The 18775-nt window shown below is 42.2% G+C and overlaps 1 protein-coding gene across 3 annotated transcripts in view; it reads right to left on the bottom strand.

Annotated features, from left to right (window-relative positions):
• Window positions 1-2313: 2313 nt before the first annotated feature.
• SMG1 (SMG1 nonsense mediated mRNA decay associated PI3K related kinase) overlaps window positions 2314-18775 on the bottom strand; it is a 113051-nt gene continuing 96589 nt past the window's right edge. For all 3 annotated transcript variants that reach the window (XM_051847483.2, XM_051847482.2, XM_051847484.2), the window contains 9 exons: window positions 17307-17444; window positions 14875-15027; window positions 12927-13106; window positions 11981-12208; window positions 10253-10464; window positions 10004-10110; window positions 7824-8003; window positions 7638-7744; window positions 2314-6853 (listed from right to left, as the gene is read on the bottom strand). In XM_051847483.2, the coding sequence (XP_051703443.2) occupies window positions 6776-6853; window positions 7638-7744; window positions 7824-8003; window positions 10004-10110; window positions 10253-10464; window positions 11981-12208; window positions 12927-13106; window positions 14875-15027; window positions 17307-17444 (1383 nt within the window). In that variant the 3' untranslated portion in view covers window positions 2314-6775. The remainder of the gene's footprint in view (window positions 6854-7637; window positions 7745-7823; window positions 8004-10003; window positions 10111-10252; window positions 10465-11980; window positions 12209-12926; window positions 13107-14874; window positions 15028-17306; window positions 17445-18775) is intronic.

Here is an 18775-nt window from a genome sequence, read left to right on the forward strand (position 1 = left end):
CTGAAAGCACTCTTCAAATAACAACCAGGTTCTGAAAAGTTCAGGGAAGTCAAAGAAAAGCCCTGAGCAAACTGGACCAACCAGGAGCCTTGTGAACTTAGCGGAAGTGTCAAATCTGACCGCGATCTTTGGGGGCGGGGCGATCACCTGGCCTCCCCAACGTTAGAGGTCTCTGCTATGGGGGACGCTGCAGGAAAGTTCAGGTTGTATAGGTAACGTACAGTCAATAAAGACCTCGTTTGTTTTACATTGAGAGCTGCAGCTCCCATCCACTGGTTCCTTTGCCAAATGGGGCTGGGAAAACCTGACAGGAGTGGAGAACTCAATCCAGGTCTCTCATGTGGGTGTCAGGGACCAACTACTTGAGCCATCATCTAATGCCTCCCAGGATCAATTCAGCAAGAAGCTGAATCGGGGGCTGGCGCTATGACGTAGCAGCTAAAGCTGCCATCTGCGGTGCCGGTTCAAGTCCTGGCTGCTCCATTTCTGCTCAGCTCTCCGCTGTGGCCTGGGAAAGCAGTGAAAGATGGCCCAAGTGCTTGGGCCCCTGCATCCACGCGGGAGTCCCTGAAGAAGCTCCTGGCTTTGGATTAGCCCAGCTCCAGCCATTTGGAGAGTGAACCAGTGGGTGGGAGATCTTTCTGCCTAGCTCTGCCTTTCAAATAAGTAAAATCTTTTAAAACAAAAATGGAATCAGGAGCTCGAACCAGGAGTGGAACCCATGCACTCTAACGTGGGACACAGGCTTAATGCTCACGCTTTGGCAGACTTTAAAGCTCTGGAGTTTGAGGAGCAGGCTCTCCTCTGTCTTTAGAAGAAAAAGGACAAAAAGACCGAAGAATGAGCAGCCACACTGGTGAAGGTGTTGAGCAGAGTGTACAATCTTGCTAGCGGCATACTAACACCCAACTTTAAAGAATGGCCAAAGAGGGCCAGTGCCGCAGTTCACTAGGCTAATTCTCCGCCTAGCGGCGCTGGCACACCGGGTTCTAGTCCCGGTTGCCCCTCTTCCAGGCCAGCTCTCTGCTGTGGCCAGGGAGTGCAGTGGAGGATGGCCCAGGTGCTTGGGCCCTGCACCCCATGGGAGACCAGGAAAAGCACCTGGCTCCTGGCTCCTGCCATCGGATCAGCACGGTGCGCCGGCCGCGGCGGCCATTGGAGGGTGAACCAACGGCAAAAGGAAGACCTCTCTCTCTCTCTCTCACTGTCCACTCTGCCTGTCCCAAAAAAAAAAAAAAAAAAAAAAAAAAAAAAGAATGGCCAAAGAGTTACTAGGCATTTTTTTTTTCCTTAAGATGTATTTATTTTGGAAGAGAGGACGGAGGGAAGGGAACAGAAATATCTCCCATCGACTGGGTCACTCCCCAGATGGCAGCAGCGGGCCAGGGCTGGGCCAGGCTGAAGCCAGGAGCTTTATTCAGGTCTCCCATGTGGGTGGCAGGGGCCTAAACACTTGGAAGCCACCTTCCACTGCTTTTCCCAGGCCACTAGGAGGAAGCTGGATCAGCAGTAGAGCAGCCAGAGCTCCAACCGGCGCCTCGATGGGTTGCAGGCCACGGGTGGCAGCATTATCTGATACCTTTCACAACACAGACCCCAGACTTTTTAGGCTTTAAAAACATTCCTACTTTGGCAAAAAAGCTCTGCTACAGAATGCTTCTGGTTTTCACCCCAAGTTCCCTATGCACAACTTACCAAAAAAAAAAAAAAAAAAAAGGGAAGACTTTTAAAAAACCAGACTGTGAAACTGAAATAGGTGAAAAACAGGAGCAATCCAAGCAGCAATTTCTCGTAGCGTTTTTGTTAATCAAGGAATGTGTTCCCAGACCTATTTCCAAAATTCAGACTGGGGGCACTGCTCTATGGTCTTTGACTGAGGTTCCAAACCTACCCTGAATGTGGTTAGCTTCTGCACGAGCTTTGTTTTTGTGCTGCACAGACAGGATGTGATCTTTTGGAATGTACTGGATGACTAAGCAGTGAACAAATTCTGCTCACACAATCTATTAGCAACAAATGCAATCTTCAGGATAAAAATGAGCTGGATCTTTTCTGTTTTCACACCCAGGAAATGATCAAACCATGGTCAGCAGGAGTTTTAGTTTTGAAAACTGCCAAACTTCAGCTTAACGAACTGGGCTATAATGCTAAGAACTTTTCCATTAGTTTCCATCGTTACTTTGAAAGTAAAATACTTTCTTGAGAATTATTCATACTTGCAAGTATTAGTGCTTCACAAAGGGGGGGAGGGCATGGAGAGCTTTCCAGAATGCACTCTGACCAATAAATCCAGAGCAAATTCAATGCCGTGTCTTTTGAGACTGAACCTTTATTTTATTTTTATTTTTTTGGAAAAAGGTATTTCATACAATCTTTGCCATGTGAATGCAAATAGCACAAAGTAGGCATGTGTTTTGTTTTCCAAAAGATGCATTATGAACATTTTCAGGAAGCTGGTGTGATTTGTTCACCTTTTTATCTTAAATGCAATCACAATTATGTCCATCAGGAGGCAATACCACCTTTTTGCACAGAGAAGCCACTATTTATACAATGTTATTAGGACAAGGAAGATTCAGTTCAAACTCAACTTGCTCTTATGAGGGGTTAAAAACTAAACAAGTGAAATAGGATGTCGTTGCCACTGACATTACAGGTAGAAATATAAGGGAAGTTCAAACCAGAAAAATAACTGACACGGTAACTTTAAACAGGAGCTGAAACTTCAACTGTCAGGAAAAAAACAAAGAAAAATAAAAGATAATCAGCCTGTTTTGAAAGAAAAACACACTAAAAAAAGTCTGCATTTCAGAACATGCAATTCTCAGTTTACCATCTTCAAAAATTGAGCTAATTGTGTATTTTTACATTAGCACAACAAACAGCATTTTCCTAACAAGCCCAGCCCAATTCCCATGGAAAGCAAGGGACCCTAAGTGGTTGTGTTCTACAATTAACCCTTGAACCTACAAAGCTTTCTCAATCCAAGTCAGTCTGCCCTTTGTAAAGAAGCGTGGTGAAACCCTTGCCCAGGCCTAAGAAGCAGAGAAAAGTGCAACAAACCCGTGGGGGTTTTGTAATACAGTACATTTCCCCTTTCCCTGATACTTGAAAAAAATTGTGATTCCTCCTACTTCCTCCCCACAAGAGGACTCTTTCTAACACTACCCACATTCTGAAAACAAATTCTACTCTTAAGTGACCCTCGCATGAGCTATTCTACCTCCTTGATTGGGGGGGTGGGGGGGTCCTAGCTCTAAATTACGGGCATTTTTCAAGTTCAACAAGCTATAAAACAGAACATTAAAACAAAGATGCTCAAGTGTGCTAACACACATTCACTGACACGACTACCAGGCTAGTTGCAGATGCTTGCTTCAGTATGAAAAGAATTGGGAGAAGAAGAACCAGCTCCTTTGATTTTAGTACTGCCAAAACAAGTAAGCCCCAGAGTAATTACAAAAATGTGGAGGAAAATAGGCCAGGAAGACTTTTTGATGTAAAGTACTGCCTATAATACCCCGATGAAAAAGGACCCAAGATTGCACATCAACTTTAATATTTGGCTGTACTTGCATTGCCCTGCTTGGCATTTTTTTAAATGGCTCTTTCCTTAAATTTCACACATCAGAACAACCACAATTTAAAAAACAAAAACAAGAAAACAATGCAAATAACACCAAACATTGGACAATATTAAAACTACTTACTAAGTTTAGGTATAGAGGCAAGTATTAGGGCAGAAGTGATGGAAGTTTCTCTTTGTATTACAAACCCTCACCCTGAACCTGGGGTCTGGGGTGTACAAAAGCAATTTAGAGAAAGATCAAGAGCCTGATGATCAGTTCTCACACAAAGAAATCTCATGGATCTCGAAACAACACAAGTGTCAGACATGAAAGAATCTTAATCATCATCTAGCAAACTACAGAAGAACTTCATGGCCAGAGAGAATGAGAAATTATAAGACACACTAAAGAAACAGAAGAGAAATAGCTCCATAAACTACTAAGCCTCTACAGCTTTGTAGAAAAAACAACTCAAAAAGCAGGCAATATTAACAAACAAAACAAACTTCAATTTCCAAGGGTACTTTGAATAGAAGAGGTTGTGTGTAGACAATTCTGTACCCTCTGAAACTTGGAGAGAAAGGGAGGTAGGGAAGGAGGTACAGGGGGGTGGAGGGAGTGACAAAGAGAGAGAGGGAGGAAGAGAGGGAGGGAGGGACAGAGGGAGGGAGGGAAGAGAGGCAGCTTGAGGAGAGGATTCCTGGTTTTCCACAGGTATTGTTATCAAAAACGATGACTTCAAAACCCGAGCACTCACATTATTTTACAAAATAATCCCCAATATATGGGCCCTATTTTCTTAATCTAACTGACAAGGGCTCTCAAAGTTCAAAATGGCAAGGCTGCTTACAAAATGACAGCACAGACTCGGATCTTGTCCAGAGTGCAGCAAAGAGCGAGCTCTGAAGCCATCACCCACTTCTTTCTGCCCAACAACCAAATAGGCATCATAGGAGCCACACTATTCTCTGTGGACCAGTTTAAAATAAAAGTGGGTAATATACCAGAGGCACATGTTTTTGAAATAAAGCTGTTTTGTTTTTTCTTGGATAAGGTGCCAGGTACCTCTGAAGCCTGAAACACACAGGCAATAAAATTCACCTATTTCATTTACCTTCTCTACCAAAGAGGAAGCAACTTCTGAATACTATCTAGGACAAACTACTATGAGCTGGTTTTATCACTGTGATAAAAGTTTCTCCTTGTGACAATAAAGAATGTTGCTGAAGACTGTTTAATCTTGAGAGAGCAGAGGTAATCAAGTGAGGAATGCCAACAGCTCCCACAGCCTCTAGGAAATAAAGCAGCGTGCAAAATACAATATGGCATTATTATTCCAGCTAGGTTGTTGTGGTTGTGAAAGTAAGGTTCAAAATAAACGAAGAAAATAAAATTTGATGTGCTAGGTTCCTTAACTTGCTATTGGATGCATGGATATTCAAAAATACCATCCTTTTTGCAATGCTTGTCAAAGTATTAAGAAAGCACTGATACTGAAATGCATCCTCTCATGGGTACTTCAGAATTACCGACTAACGTGGCAACCAGAAGAATACAGAAAGGCCCAGAGCTATGTGGAAGTTTTCCTTAATACCTTTCAAGTCTGTGAAGACTGGCAGCTAGAGGGTGACCACTGTCCTAATCTCTAAAATGCAGGGAAATGGACTCAAGCAGTTAGGGTTTTAATTGTGTTCTGTTTTGTGTCAATACGTGATTTTAAGAATCCTATTCTAGAATGGATTTATTTTAGATCAACAATACAGTCAGTATTGAAATGCGATGCTAAATTTAAGGGAACCTTGATCATGAATTCATTCTAATGTCTGACTGAACAGCAAGCTATTAAAACTGTGCAAAAAGTAAGGTACTTTACAGACTAGTAACTGAACTTAATAAAATGATGTTGGTGGTTCTCACTGTGGCTAATGTTTCACAAACATGTCCTAAAATGCCAGGAAAACTAAAGAACTTCTAATTTACACTTTGTAAATTAAAAGTATGAAATAAGAAAACGGAATTTAAAACGATCTCACTCTACCTCCACCAGAACATCACTTTATTTTCATCTGTCATCAACAATGTAAAACTCTAATACACACTCTATCCTGGTTTTTAAAAAGGTAAAAGATTACATCAGATTAGCTACTTTCTATGAAAGAAACTACAGCAATCACAGAAGAGGGAAAATGTGAATGACCTCCCAAAAATGCACACTATAAGCAAAGGGGAGTGTACATTAAATCAAATGTCTGTTAGATTCATTACTTTTGAATGCACAGTGACAATTCTGGAAACTGCACATGATAGAATCACAGAAATGACTTAAATGACCAGAATTACATTCTATGTGATCATCAGACCTTTAAGCAATCCTTGAGAGACCTTCAAACAATCCTTGAGTTTTCCATGTTACCAGTGGTCTTGGAGAAATTTCTGCTTATCGCTCCAAATATAAGTTAACAGCATCAAGATGGAAGTATATGAAATATGAGGATTGAAATAAAAGTGGATGTGAAGAATGGCTAATCCATGCTAGATTAGGTAGAAGGGGGATGGGGAAATGGCAGGGAGATGGGGGAATGGTGGAGTGTTTTTTCCCTTCATTTCAGAAGTAAGTTCTTCCAATGTAGTGTATCTCTTACATAGCTCTCCATTTTCAGTCCATTTCTGAAATTCATATCGCATAGCCTTTTTGTACTTACTGGTCAACCCAACCAGTACTGTTGCCAAGCAACAAGTGTAACACGAGAATCTGAATGCATCAAATCTTCCTTGGCTGTGGTTTCTTCGCGGCCCCAGTGTTCTCCGTTTCTGAGCAGGGTGTTTTCCTGGATTGCACACACAGGGTCAGGTGGAATGGAGTTCCAGATCACTCTGTGCTCCGCGGCATCCCGATTGCTCCCTGCAGCTTACCTCCTGACACGTTTGCAGCTGTTCTGAGGCAGAAAGACAATCTCCGTGTCCAGGCGGTGAGCTTGCCGTCTTTCCCCTGTGACCTGGTTGCAGGCCATGGTGTTGGGCGTGTCCCTGAGTGCAGCTGTCCTGCGGGATTCACTTCCTAGTGCACCGAGATTTCCTAGGTTTCCTCAGAGTAAGCCCCCAGTCGCATCACCACCGACTGTGGTGTGGCTTTGGATGCCTGACGCTGAGTGGATTCTGGTGGATGTCTGACCTCGCTTAACCAGACTCATCTACTGTCTTGCCATTCATACCCAGGCTGTCCAACCTTCATACAGCTGAGCCAAGTTATCTAGATTAGTTGCTTCCTTAATGACATAGTCAACCTGTAAAAATATGGGAGCATTTAAAGCTACTTACAACCTGAGAGGATTTTTAAAAAGGAAGAAGAGAAAAAGAATGAAGGAACAAAAAGGAAAACTGAAATGCAATAAATTAAAAAGATCTGAAAGGATATGGTTCATATCTAAGCTATATGAACTGTTTAAAAGTAAGCTTCTGTTCAACCAAAGGGTGTGTAGCTGTCATGGTGGAAAGAGGTTAACTAAGCTGGGCTTCTCCCATAACTCCACAGCTTACAAGACGTGTGTCTTAGGGAAGTAGCAACTCCTCGGAGCTTAACAGATCCTTAGCTGAAAAGTGAGCCCTCCCGACCTCACACGTGCTGCTGGAGTCAAAGACGTGAAGTCACTGGGTACGTGCTGAGGTGGTCTACCAACAAGGACCCAGTGCACGTTCTGCAACACAACGGATGCTTAAAAAACTTGTTTCTGACTCTGCTACACTTTCTTTTACAATAAAACAATCATGTCTATGTCCAGAGGATGCACTAGAGTCCAATTATTAAGTCTTTTCCAGGGGAAAAGAAATCATTCTCAAATCTGTATAATATTAATAACACTAATGAGAAAATTTCAGAATAGCAGCATCAAACATCCACTGAGACTCAAGAATACGTAACAAACTCCTGCTCCTCCAAGATGTCCTGTGTCCTCACTGCACCCACAACCTTCACACTCTTCTCTCTTAATGACCCGCCACGCAAACGAGTGAGACCTTTAAACCTATGCTTTTCCATCCAAATGGGCAGCTTAAATTGTAAGAAGTTACCTGTTCAGCAACTGACATCCTCCTGTTGGGATCAACATCCCGGCCCTCTAGCTTGGCTTTCACTCTCTTCCACACACTCACTGCATATGAGTTTCTTTCTTGCACAGCTATGAAACAATGGAAACATGGGTAAGTCAAACCACCTTTTTGTATAAAATGTGAAGTATCCCTGTTATAACTTACTACCTTTCCCAGTTTTAGGATCTCTGACAGCCTTTTTAGGACTACAAGCAACACTCTTTCCAGTTCCTGGAATGGCACTTGGTGGAGTATCTGCTGATGTAGCAAGATTTTTCTGAACCAGCTTTCGGGCATTCTGTGACATCACATCAGGCTGAGTCTTCTGGCCAGTGTTGCTCCGGACTGCTACAAAGAAAGAATCGATCTCTCAATTCACAAGTAAATAGAAAATTGGGGCAAAGAGGACAATAGGAGATAGATGACGGTGCAAATATGCCAAATTAAATAGTCAACTACAGGAGTGGGCGTTCACTAGGCCTAATGTTAAGATGCCTGCCTCCTCTATCAGAATGCCTGGGTTCAATGCCGGGCTATGCTCCTAACTCTAGCTTCCTACTAAGGCAGATTCTGAAGGCAGTGGGTGATGGCCAAGTAACTGACTGGGTCTCTGCCATCCCCGTGGGAGACCTGGATTGAGTTACCAATGCCAGGATTTGGCAGAAGGCTGAGCCCAGTCCTGGTTGTTGAGAGCATTTGAGGACTGAACCTCATTAATACATAAAATTTTTTAAAAAGTTTTATTTATTTATTTTGGAAGTCAGAATTATAGAGCAGGATAGACATCTTCTACCTGCTGACTCACCCCCTCAATGGCCTCAGCATCCAAAGCTGGGCCAGGCTGAAGTCAGGAGCTTCATCTGGGTCTTCCACGTGGTTGGCAGAGGCCCAAACACTTGGACCATCTTCCACTGTTTTTGCAGGCCATTAGTAGGGAGCTGGATTGGAAATGGAGCAGCTGGGACATGAACCAGAGCCCACATGGGATGCAGTACAAGATGGCCCAAGTGCTTGGGCTCCTGCACCCGTGTGAGAGACCCAGAGGAAGCTCCAGGCTCCTGGCTTCAGATCAGCTCAGCTCCAGCTGTTGCAGCCAACTGGGGAGTGAACCAGCAGATGGAAGACTTTTCTCTCTCTCCCTCTCCCTGTCTGTAACTCTACCTCTCAAATAAATAAATAATCTTAAAAAAAAGAAACATCAACATCTTAACTGTCCAACAATGGAAGGTTAATAATGGCAGCCACAGAATGGCATATTAAATTTGGTGATTAAGGGGCCTACATTGTGGAGTAGCAGGTAAAGTTGCCACCTATGACACTGACACTGGTTCAAGTACCAGCTGCTCTACTTCCAACCTAGCTCCCTGCTATTGGCTTGGGAAAAGCAATGGATAATGTTCCAAGTGTTTGGGCCCTAAAACCCACGTGAAGCTCCTGGCTTTGGCTTTGCTCAGCCTTAGAAATTGCGGCCATCTGAGGAGTGAACCAGCAGTTGGAAGATCTGTCCCTCCTTCTCTGTGATGCTTTCAAATAAATAAATCATTAAAAAAAAAAAAAATGGCCATTAAGTAAATCTTCAAGACTGTTGAATGACAGGGAAATTACTAATTTACCAGTAAGTGGGAAAAGGCAATAAACACTGCATTCACAGAAAGATTCTAGCGTGTGTTTATGTGTATACAAACATGCAGAGAAATACATCAACAAATACACAGTGTAAAATACCTCTAGTTGAAATAGAACCATAACCTTTTCTAGGTATTTTTCTAAACATATATATAAATATATATATAAGCATATAATTAAAAAATCATAAAATGAATTTTTAAAGATTATATATTTACAGTATTTTACCCTCTCAGATGACTATGTTAAAAGATAAGCCAAAAATGCTCAGGGTAAAATTTAACCCTTCCTGATGGTTTAAGGAAGCTCTTTAAAATGTGCTTAAGTAGGGGCCGGTGCTGTGGCTTAGAAGGTAAAGTCGCCACCTGCAGTGCTGGCATCCCATATGGCTGTTGGTTTGAGTCATGGCTGCTCCACTTCTAATTCAGCTCCCTGCTAATACACCTAGGAAAGCAGTGAAAGATGTCCCAAATATTTGGGCCCCTGCACCCACATGGGGGGCCAGGAAGGAGCTCCTGGATCTTGGCGTCAGATAGGCTCAGCTCTGGTGGTTGTAGCCACTTGGGGAGTGAACCAGCAGACAGAAGATCTCTCACTCCCTCTCTCTCGTTGCCTCTGTAACTCTTTCAAATAATATTTATTTTTAAAAAGTGCTTCAGTATAAATATATAAAACACTTGTGTGTAGAATATTATAAGACCAAGATTCAAGTCTTCTCTTACCTGCAGCAAAAGAAGGCTGGTAAGTAGCAGATGATGTTGGACTGGAACATTCGTTTGTTGCATCGGTGACTAATGGTGATGCAAAACTCACTAAGTTATTATAGATACTGAAATACAAAATAAAAAGGGCTTATTTATGAAATGCTTTATCAGACAATCACTTACACAAATATGAACTGAAAAAAAAAAAATCAAATCAAGAGACAAATTCATTATAACAGGTATGTTTTGGCCAGAAGGCATTCTTACCTCTGACTTTGTGTTTTCAGTTCTTTCAAGGTGGGAGTGATTTCCTGGAGCATTTCCACATGTTCTTGACTTCGAACCTGACCCATAGCCTGAACTAACGTGAACAGAACTGTCTGAATGTTGTCTTGCCATGATTTATATTCACCCAAAAACTGCCTAACACTGTTCTCATAGGGAACATCTTCACCATCTGCCAGAGCAGCTTCTTCATCCTAAAATCAATGTATTAAAGATTAATTTCTCTAAGTAATTACTCTCACGATAGTCACTTGCTGGTTAGGAGATAATAAATACTTCAAATAGCAACGTGTTTAATCTGCTTATTACAGTCCAACTTCTTTTGTACAGGAACTCTGTTCCCAGCAAATTCGAAGTAGAAACAAATTCTAAAATGACTATTCTGTGATGATGAACTCATTTAGCTTTTTCTGGCTGCTCAGTTTCCTTATAAACTAACTGGTCTATGTAGAATGCTGGGAACAAGTTTGGGGATTTAGATTGTAACTGGTGACTCAAAAGTTTAAACAGTCTACGTGGTATAGCACACCCAGGTGGTTTTAGACTACAGATTATCCTGACTGGTTGTTTTAAAAACAGGGCCTATTCTTCATAAAAGATAAATGTTCATTTATAACTGGACCACTTCTGACTTCTGGACCTCTGCTTGCTTGATAATGGCCAAGGCCACCAGACTGATTTCTCCTGTCTACTCCCGGCTGCAGCCACAAGATAACACAGGTGGCACCCAGGTAAGTGACACCATGCTTGACCCCAACCAGGAACAATTAAATAACTGAATTGTTGTATTTTTCAATAAGGTTACAAAGAAACTAGCTGATTGGCTAACTGCTTCTCCTTGCTATATGTCTCCTTTCTGCATGCATAAGCCCGCATGCATAATTAAATGACTGATAAAAAGCAGGTTTTCCCTTTTAAAACCCTCCACCACAGCAACGCAGAGTTGTCTGTTCTGGACTTGTGTTATGAGAAGGCAGTCGCCAGACGGCTAATGCAGACTCCTGATTTGACTTCAAAAGTCTCACTATGTTTTTATGGTTTTTTTTTTTTTTCTTTTGACAGGCAGAGTAGACAGTGAGAGAGACAGAGACAGAGAGAAAGGTCTTCCTTTGCCATTGGTTCACCCTCCAATGGCCGCCGTGGCTGGCGCACTGCGGCTAGTGCACCGCGCCTATCCGAAGGCAGGAGCCAGGTGCTTATCCTGGTCTCCCGTGGGGTGCAGGGCCCAAGCACCTGGGCCATCCTCCACCGCATCCCTGGGCCACAGCAGAGAGCTGGCCTGGAAGAGGGGCAACCAGGACAGAATCTGGCACCCCGACCGGGACTAGAACCCAGTGTGCCGGTGCCGCAAGGCGGAGGATTAGCCTACTGAGCCGTGGCGCCGGCCACAAAAGTCTCACTATGTTTTTAATCTGTGAACCCTACAAGATGGGGAGGAGGAAGAGAAGCTGAAGATCTCAACATTCAGACTGGGTTCATGTCTGTTCTATTACAAGTTATGTCAGAGTGAATAAACCAATTCTTTTAAGTCTCAGTTCCGCTATATACAAAAATCAGAATACTGCTGTTAATTAAACACAAATTAAGTTACAAACTGAAAGCTGTGACTTGAGAGAAACTGTTTACAAAATGTCACTCTATTTATATCAGGAGACCACTTGTAATCTTATAAAACAGGGGCAGTGAACGTGTGCTGGTGGCTAGTCTTACCTTAGCCATTGCTTTGAGGAGATGTTTGACGTCTCCAAGCTGCCGGTTATGACCAGTGAGCACCGTCTTTATGTTATCGACCAGATTCTGAATTGTTTCACAGACTGTTTCTATTTGTTGCTCTTTCTCGGTCTGAATTGTCCTCTGGGTAGACATATCCTGGGTCAACTGCTTGTGTGCTGACAAAAGCCACTCAGAGCTGCCAATAGGATGTTCAAGACTGGTGTCCTAAGTAGAACAAGCACTAAGGATCAGAATAATTTAAAAGTCCCTTCATCATCATTATCAAAGATACTAGTAACTCAAGCTGATAAAAAAAAGAACCTTAGTTGCAAAGGCTTGATCACCTATAAAGATAGTATTTAACCTGTTCAACAATCTATGAAATATAGATGAATATTTTCAACTTTTCTACATAATCATACAGAATACAATTACTTCAAGTTTAAGACCTGAGGCATATACCTGGAATGACAAAGATAATTCTCATCCAGGTCTCTAACTCATTCTCTTAGAAATTAAAGCAGAGGTTAACACATAACCTAAAGCTTTTCCGTGAAATACAAATACCGAATGTACAAGTTGCTATTTCCGGACTTACCTCACCTTTCCAGCGTTCATTTTCTACTAGTTCCTCTTTCTATCATGCTATTTTCAATGCCTCTGAACCATTTGCTATACCCTGCCTTTCTCCTCCCTTCTGAACTGCCATAGCACCTTGGCTATGTCTAAGAATCCTTTTCATTTTTTCATTCATTATTAAAATAATAAATGCTTTGAAGGATAAAAGCAGGACTTAATCTTTCTAACAACATTCTACCTACAATAGTGGTGTTCAGTATATATAAACTGAATCTGAATGACTGAATTAATCAGGTGCCCATGTAACACTGGTCTTATTTTAATCACCACATCTCTTTATTTCTACCCAAGACTCAAGACTCACCACTCTCTGTAATAAACGAAGCTCTAACTCAGAGACTGAACTGTTAAACTGTGATGCAAATGAACACATTTGCTGGCACCGTTTGATTAGTTCAAATAATGCAGCGTCCAAGTTTAAGGCTTCTGCAGTTCTTGTTCGTAAACTTTCAAAATGAATGATATTGCTGCAAAGAAAGGTGACCTGTGAAGACAGAAACGGGAAGCACCAGAGTAAAGACAATTAATGACACAGGAAATAAATTACCTACTCAATTATAGACTTGGATCTGATAATGTCCAACTCTTGAAAAGCAGGTCAAATTCTCACAAAATGCACATTTTCAATTTTATTGATTTTATAAGGTGTGAGACGGCCAACAGCACCTAAGAATGATCAGGTACGTATTTCTTCCCTATGGCTGTTTTCACACAGAAAAGTTATCTCCTAACAAAACTATCATCATATTCAGGTGCAATCCTATACAGTATCCAGATTTCAGGAAACATTTGTACTATAGTGTTCCCCATCTACTTCTACTCTTGCCTAACTATACGCAAGATTACAAAAGACTAACTGGATATTTGGCAATTTTAAGCACATTATTGAAGGTATGATTAACAGTTTCATGGTTCTGTTCTTTTTTTTTTTTTTTTTTTTTTTTTGACAGGCAGAGCGGACAGTGAGAGAGAGAGACAGAGAGAAAGGTCTTCCTTTGCCATTGGTTCACCCTCCAATGGCCGCCGTGGCTGGCGCACCGTACTGATCTGATGGCAGGAGCCAGGTACTTATCCTGGTCTCCCATGGGGTGCAGGGCCCAAGCACTTGGGCCATCCTCCACTGCACTCCCTTGGCCACAGCAGAGAGCTGGCCTGGGAAGAGGGGCAACTGGGACAGAATCCGGCGCCCTGATCGGGCCTAGAACCCGGTGTGCCGGTGCCGCAAGGCAGAGGATTAGCCTAGTGAGCCACGGCGCCGGCTCATGGTTCTGTTCTTAAAAAGTTCTGATCTGGAGGCTGGCGCTGAGGAGCAGCAGGTTCACGCTCTGGCCTGCAGTGCTGACATTCCATAGGGGCGCTGGTTCGAGTCCTGGCTGCTCCACTTCTGATCCAGCTCTCTGCTATGGCCTGGGAAAGCAGTAGAAGATGGCCCAAGTCCTTGGGTCCATGCACCCACGTGGGAGACCTGGAAGAAGCTCCTGGCTCCTCGTTTCAGATCAGCGCAGCTCCGGCCATTGCGACCAATTGAGAATGAACTAGCGGATGGAAAACCTCTCTCTCTCTCTGCCTCTCCTTTCTCTGTGTAACACTGACTTTTAAATAAAATAAATAAATCTCAAAAAAAAAAAAAAGTTCTGATCTTATCAGGCACATAAGGAAATATTCAGACAATGATACAGTATCTGAGATTTCCATTAAATACTGGATAGGGAATATAGCTGAAATAAGACAGGACTCCTGTTGACAATGACTAAATGTTGGTGATATGTACATGAGGTAAAGTTATCATTATATTAGTCTAAAATTATACCAGGTTGAAAATTCCCATAACAGTTTTGCTTTTTGGAAGTGGGGGGTGGGTTGTGTTTGTTTTTCAGTCACAACAAGGTCAGTTCACAGCCTCTGGAAGAGCACATACTCGTAAGACATTTTATTGCCACGTGGAGTACTACAAATATCTCTTCCAACATTTAGTTGACTTTAATTGCACATAACAGAGCCTTCGACAAATACGGAATTAAATCAAATTTACTTTTCAACAGAGGCTGAATCCATTTAATTGGCAGGCAAGAGCAGCCTAGGGAAGTAACGGGCTATGAGCTCAGCCTCAGGGACCCCTGTCAGGCCCTCCTCCAGTGCTGAGAGCTGGAGCGTGGTCACCCGGGCTCCCCATGGTCACCTCATAGGTGACTTCCACTCAGCTGTATCATCCTGAAACTGAACACAAAGACAGGACACAGGAGTCACAATACCTGACTTGCTCTCTGGCTCTCTTTAAGGACAAGATTTCTTCTCTCAGCTATTGTTGCTTCAAAATCTTGTAGTACAGGTGCCAATGCAGGGTTGGCACCCCCTGCCCATTTGAGTCGCTGCTCAATACTTGCTTCCAGTGCTGCTAGTTTCTCCTGGAAAAGCCAGCAGAATCTTGGTGACTGTTTATGACATTTTCAGTTTCCTATCAAGCATTTTATATAATACAAGGGAAATTCAAATGAAGCTGGTTGTGATATATGTTATTTAGAGCACATCTTTTATAATCGATTTTTACAGTCAATCTTGATTTCACTTTGAATATTTAAGGTGACACATGTCTGGAGAAGTGATAACTGACTTTCAGCCTGCTGCCTTAAAATCTGCATAAGTTTCATTTTCATTTTAAAATAAAATGATCTTAAGAAAAGAAAAAAACCTGCAACACTAAATTCCTACTGAGTTAATATGTGTTACCCACCACTAACATTCTCTCCTCCTTTTCTCTCAAATTTTTGAGGTCTGTGCAAACAAAAGAATAGCCAAAAGTTCATTCTTATAAATTGAAAGCCATCTTTTCTGGCTAATAAATTATGTAGGAACATCATTTCAATCTTCAAAGAATTATCACCAAAGAAGTCTAATTACAAGATTTGTAAATATTACAGAATAACAGTTTATATTATTCTACTATTAATTTGTAAAAACAGAAAAATGTCAGTCACGGAGTATAAAGAATATACATTATGAAATTATACATAACCATGATTAGGACCAGTGAGGGGGAGAGATTTATCACTAGTCCAAATATTTAGCTTAAGAAATTTTGTTGGGGCTGGAGCTTCGGCGCAGCAGGTTAAAGCCTTGGCCTGAAGTCCTGGCATCCCATATGGGTGCCGGTTCTAGTTCCCGCTTGCTCCACTTCAGATCCAGCTCTCTGCTATGGCCTGGGAAAGCAATAAAAGATGACCCAAGTCCTTGGGCCCCTGCACCCATGTGGGAAACCCAGAAGAAGCTCCTGGCTCCTGCCTTCAGATTGGCGCAGCTCCGACTGTTGTGGCCATCTGGGGAGTGAACCAGCAGATGGAAGACCTCTCTGTCTCTACCTCTCTAACTCTTTCAAATAAATAAAATAAATCTTTAAAAAAAAATTTTGTCAACAATGGTCAGTATTGTGGGGCAGCAGATTAAGCCACTGAATGTAATGCCAGGAACCCACATCAGAGTGCTGGTTCAAGTCAACTGCTTTTTTTTTTTTTTGAAGTATTTATTTATTGAGGCCATTTATTTATTTTTTTAAGATTTATTTTATTTATTTCAAAGACAGAATTACAGAGAGGTAGAGACAGAGAGAGAGGTCTTTCATCTGCTGGCTCACTCCCCAGATGGCTGCAAAGGCCATATCTGAGCCAATATGAAGCCAGGAGCCAGGAACTTCCTCTGGATCTCCCATGTGGGTGCAGGGTCCCAAGGGGTTGGGCCATCTTTCACTGCTATCCCAGGACACAGAAGAGAGCTGGATCAGAAGAGGAGCAGCCGGGACTAGAACCGGCACCCATATGGGATGCCAGTGCTTCAGGCCAGGGCTTTAACCCGCTGCACCACAGCACCAGTCCAGAAGCCATCTATTTATTTAAATATTTATTTACAGGTGTTGTGGTATAGCAGTAAATCTGTCACTTGAGATGCTGGCATCTCAGTTTGTGTCCTGGTGCTCCACTTTTGACCTAGCTTCCTACTAACAGCCTGGGAAAAGTAGCAGAACATGGTCCAAGTCCCTGGGCCCTTGCCACCCATGAAGGAAATTTGGATGAAGATCTCTGGTCTCCCAAATGAGAGGCAAGGACCCAAGCAGACCACCGTGTGCTGCCTCTCAAGTGCACTAGCAAGAAACCAGACTGAAAATATGCAGCTACTGAGAAGGGAGCCAACAGCAGCAACAGCTTAATCTGTTGCACCACAATGCCTGCACCTCTTGCTTCTCAGACATAAACAAACAAACAAACAAACAAAAAAAAAAAACACAACCACCATTATCCACACATTGTTAGATATGCCTAAGCTTCTTAGATGGTATTAACCAGATGTAATTGCTTGCATCCATTTCAGAAAATAAAGCAGTATTCCCAAGTTTTATCAATCACTAAGGTTCCCCTTATGTGTTAATGTGTTAAGGCATAGTAATTATCAAATTAAGCAAAAACCTAAAATACTCAGTATGTTCTGCTCCTGGTTCAAAATATAACTGCTATTATAAGATTCAATTACCTTGAAGGGTAAGAAAAACTAAAAATTAAAACTAAAAGTACCAAGAAGTTTATGTTCCTCTGGCTTAGAATCCAGGGACAAACATACACACCAAACAACACAGCAAAACAATTATAGTGTAAGGTATTTCTATAAGATGCTGGAAGGAAGAGCTGACAAAACACACCTGGACTGTTGCAATGGAAGTTTCAATCTGGCTCAGAGTGTGCCGTTTCTTCTTCATGCTGGTTAGGATAGCAGACCGAGGGGGAGGGGTGACTGACATGGCCTGGGGTCTGTTGATAAGCAGATCTTCATGTTGCCACTGTTCAAAAACAAGGGAACATAATAAAATCACCTACATAAGGAAAAGGAAGTACAAGTTAGAAATGAGAGAAGAGAAAAAAATCTTGTTGCAGCAAACAGTGGGGGCTGGGCAGGGAGGAGTAATAGAAAAACCACTAGAGTCACATTCACACGAGATCTTCCTGAAGTACGGAATGGCTAGTAAATGTCTGGAATCACTAATACACCATATTTTAATAATAATTCTGAGGGCTGGCGCTGTGGCACAGTGGGTTTACGCCCTGGCCTGAAGTGCTGGCATCCTATATGGGCGCCGGTTCAAGACCTGGCTGCTCCACTTCCAATCCAGCTCTCTGCTATGGCCTGGGAAAGCAGAAGATGGCCCCTGCACCCTTGTGGGAGACCCGGGAGAAGCTCCTGGCTCCTTGCTCCTGATCGGCGCAGCTCCGGCCACTGCAGCCAGTTGGAGAGTGAACCATCAGATGGAAGACCTCTCTCTCTACCTCTCCTCTCTCTGTGTAACTCTTTCAAATAAATCAATAAATCTTTTAAAAAAAACAGTAATTCTGAAAATCTTTCAGTGCTAAGTTTTAGAGGATAAAGCTGGAGGTGGCTGGGGAGGGCAGCAGGGTGGACAGTGGTAGTTTATCCAGTGCTCAGACTGAGAAGACGGAAAGAAACACAGCAGCAGTCACAAGAGAGAACTCTCCAAACATAGGACCCTGAAGCGATGGCAAGATCAGATGGCTGGGAAGAGCATGTAGTCACCCTGTATGCTGTTAAAGACAAGCAACATTTGAGCCACAATTTAAAAGTTCTACTTTGTGCATAGTTTAAAATGTGTTCAGGTAAAAAAATTTTAAAAATTTGTTACGGTGTTATTTTGCAGAAATAATACCCGAAAAATGTAAAAAGCCTGTATGCATTAAACATTTTTTTGAATAAAATACACTCCCCAAATTCTCCCAATGTGCTGTAAATAGGATTAACATATAAAAAACCTTATTAGCCTGATTATTATTTTAATTTACAGTGTAAGAAAACTAATAACATTGCAAAGAGAAGGAAATACATTGGTTTCCTTCTTTTTGAGCTAAAAATCAACAATTCCACCATTGGGAAGTAGCTTCAATACAATTGACATTAAGTAACCATTGTTTATGCCAGAACATATTCTAGAACATAGATTCCCCAATGACCCCACGCCTTACAATCTGTTTGAAGCTATTAATAATACTGAAGCGTACATCTGATAAAGAAGAGAGAAAGAAAAACAGCTGGAATTTACAGTAAGCACAGTGTCTTCACAGATTCTTATGTTCAAAGTCAATGGCCTATGAAAGAGGCATC

This window comes from Oryctolagus cuniculus, chromosome 19 (genome assembly GCF_964237555.1).
Source record: "Oryctolagus cuniculus chromosome 19, mOryCun1.1, whole genome shotgun sequence".
Classification (NCBI taxonomy): Eukaryota; Metazoa; Chordata; class Mammalia; order Lagomorpha; family Leporidae; genus Oryctolagus; species Oryctolagus cuniculus.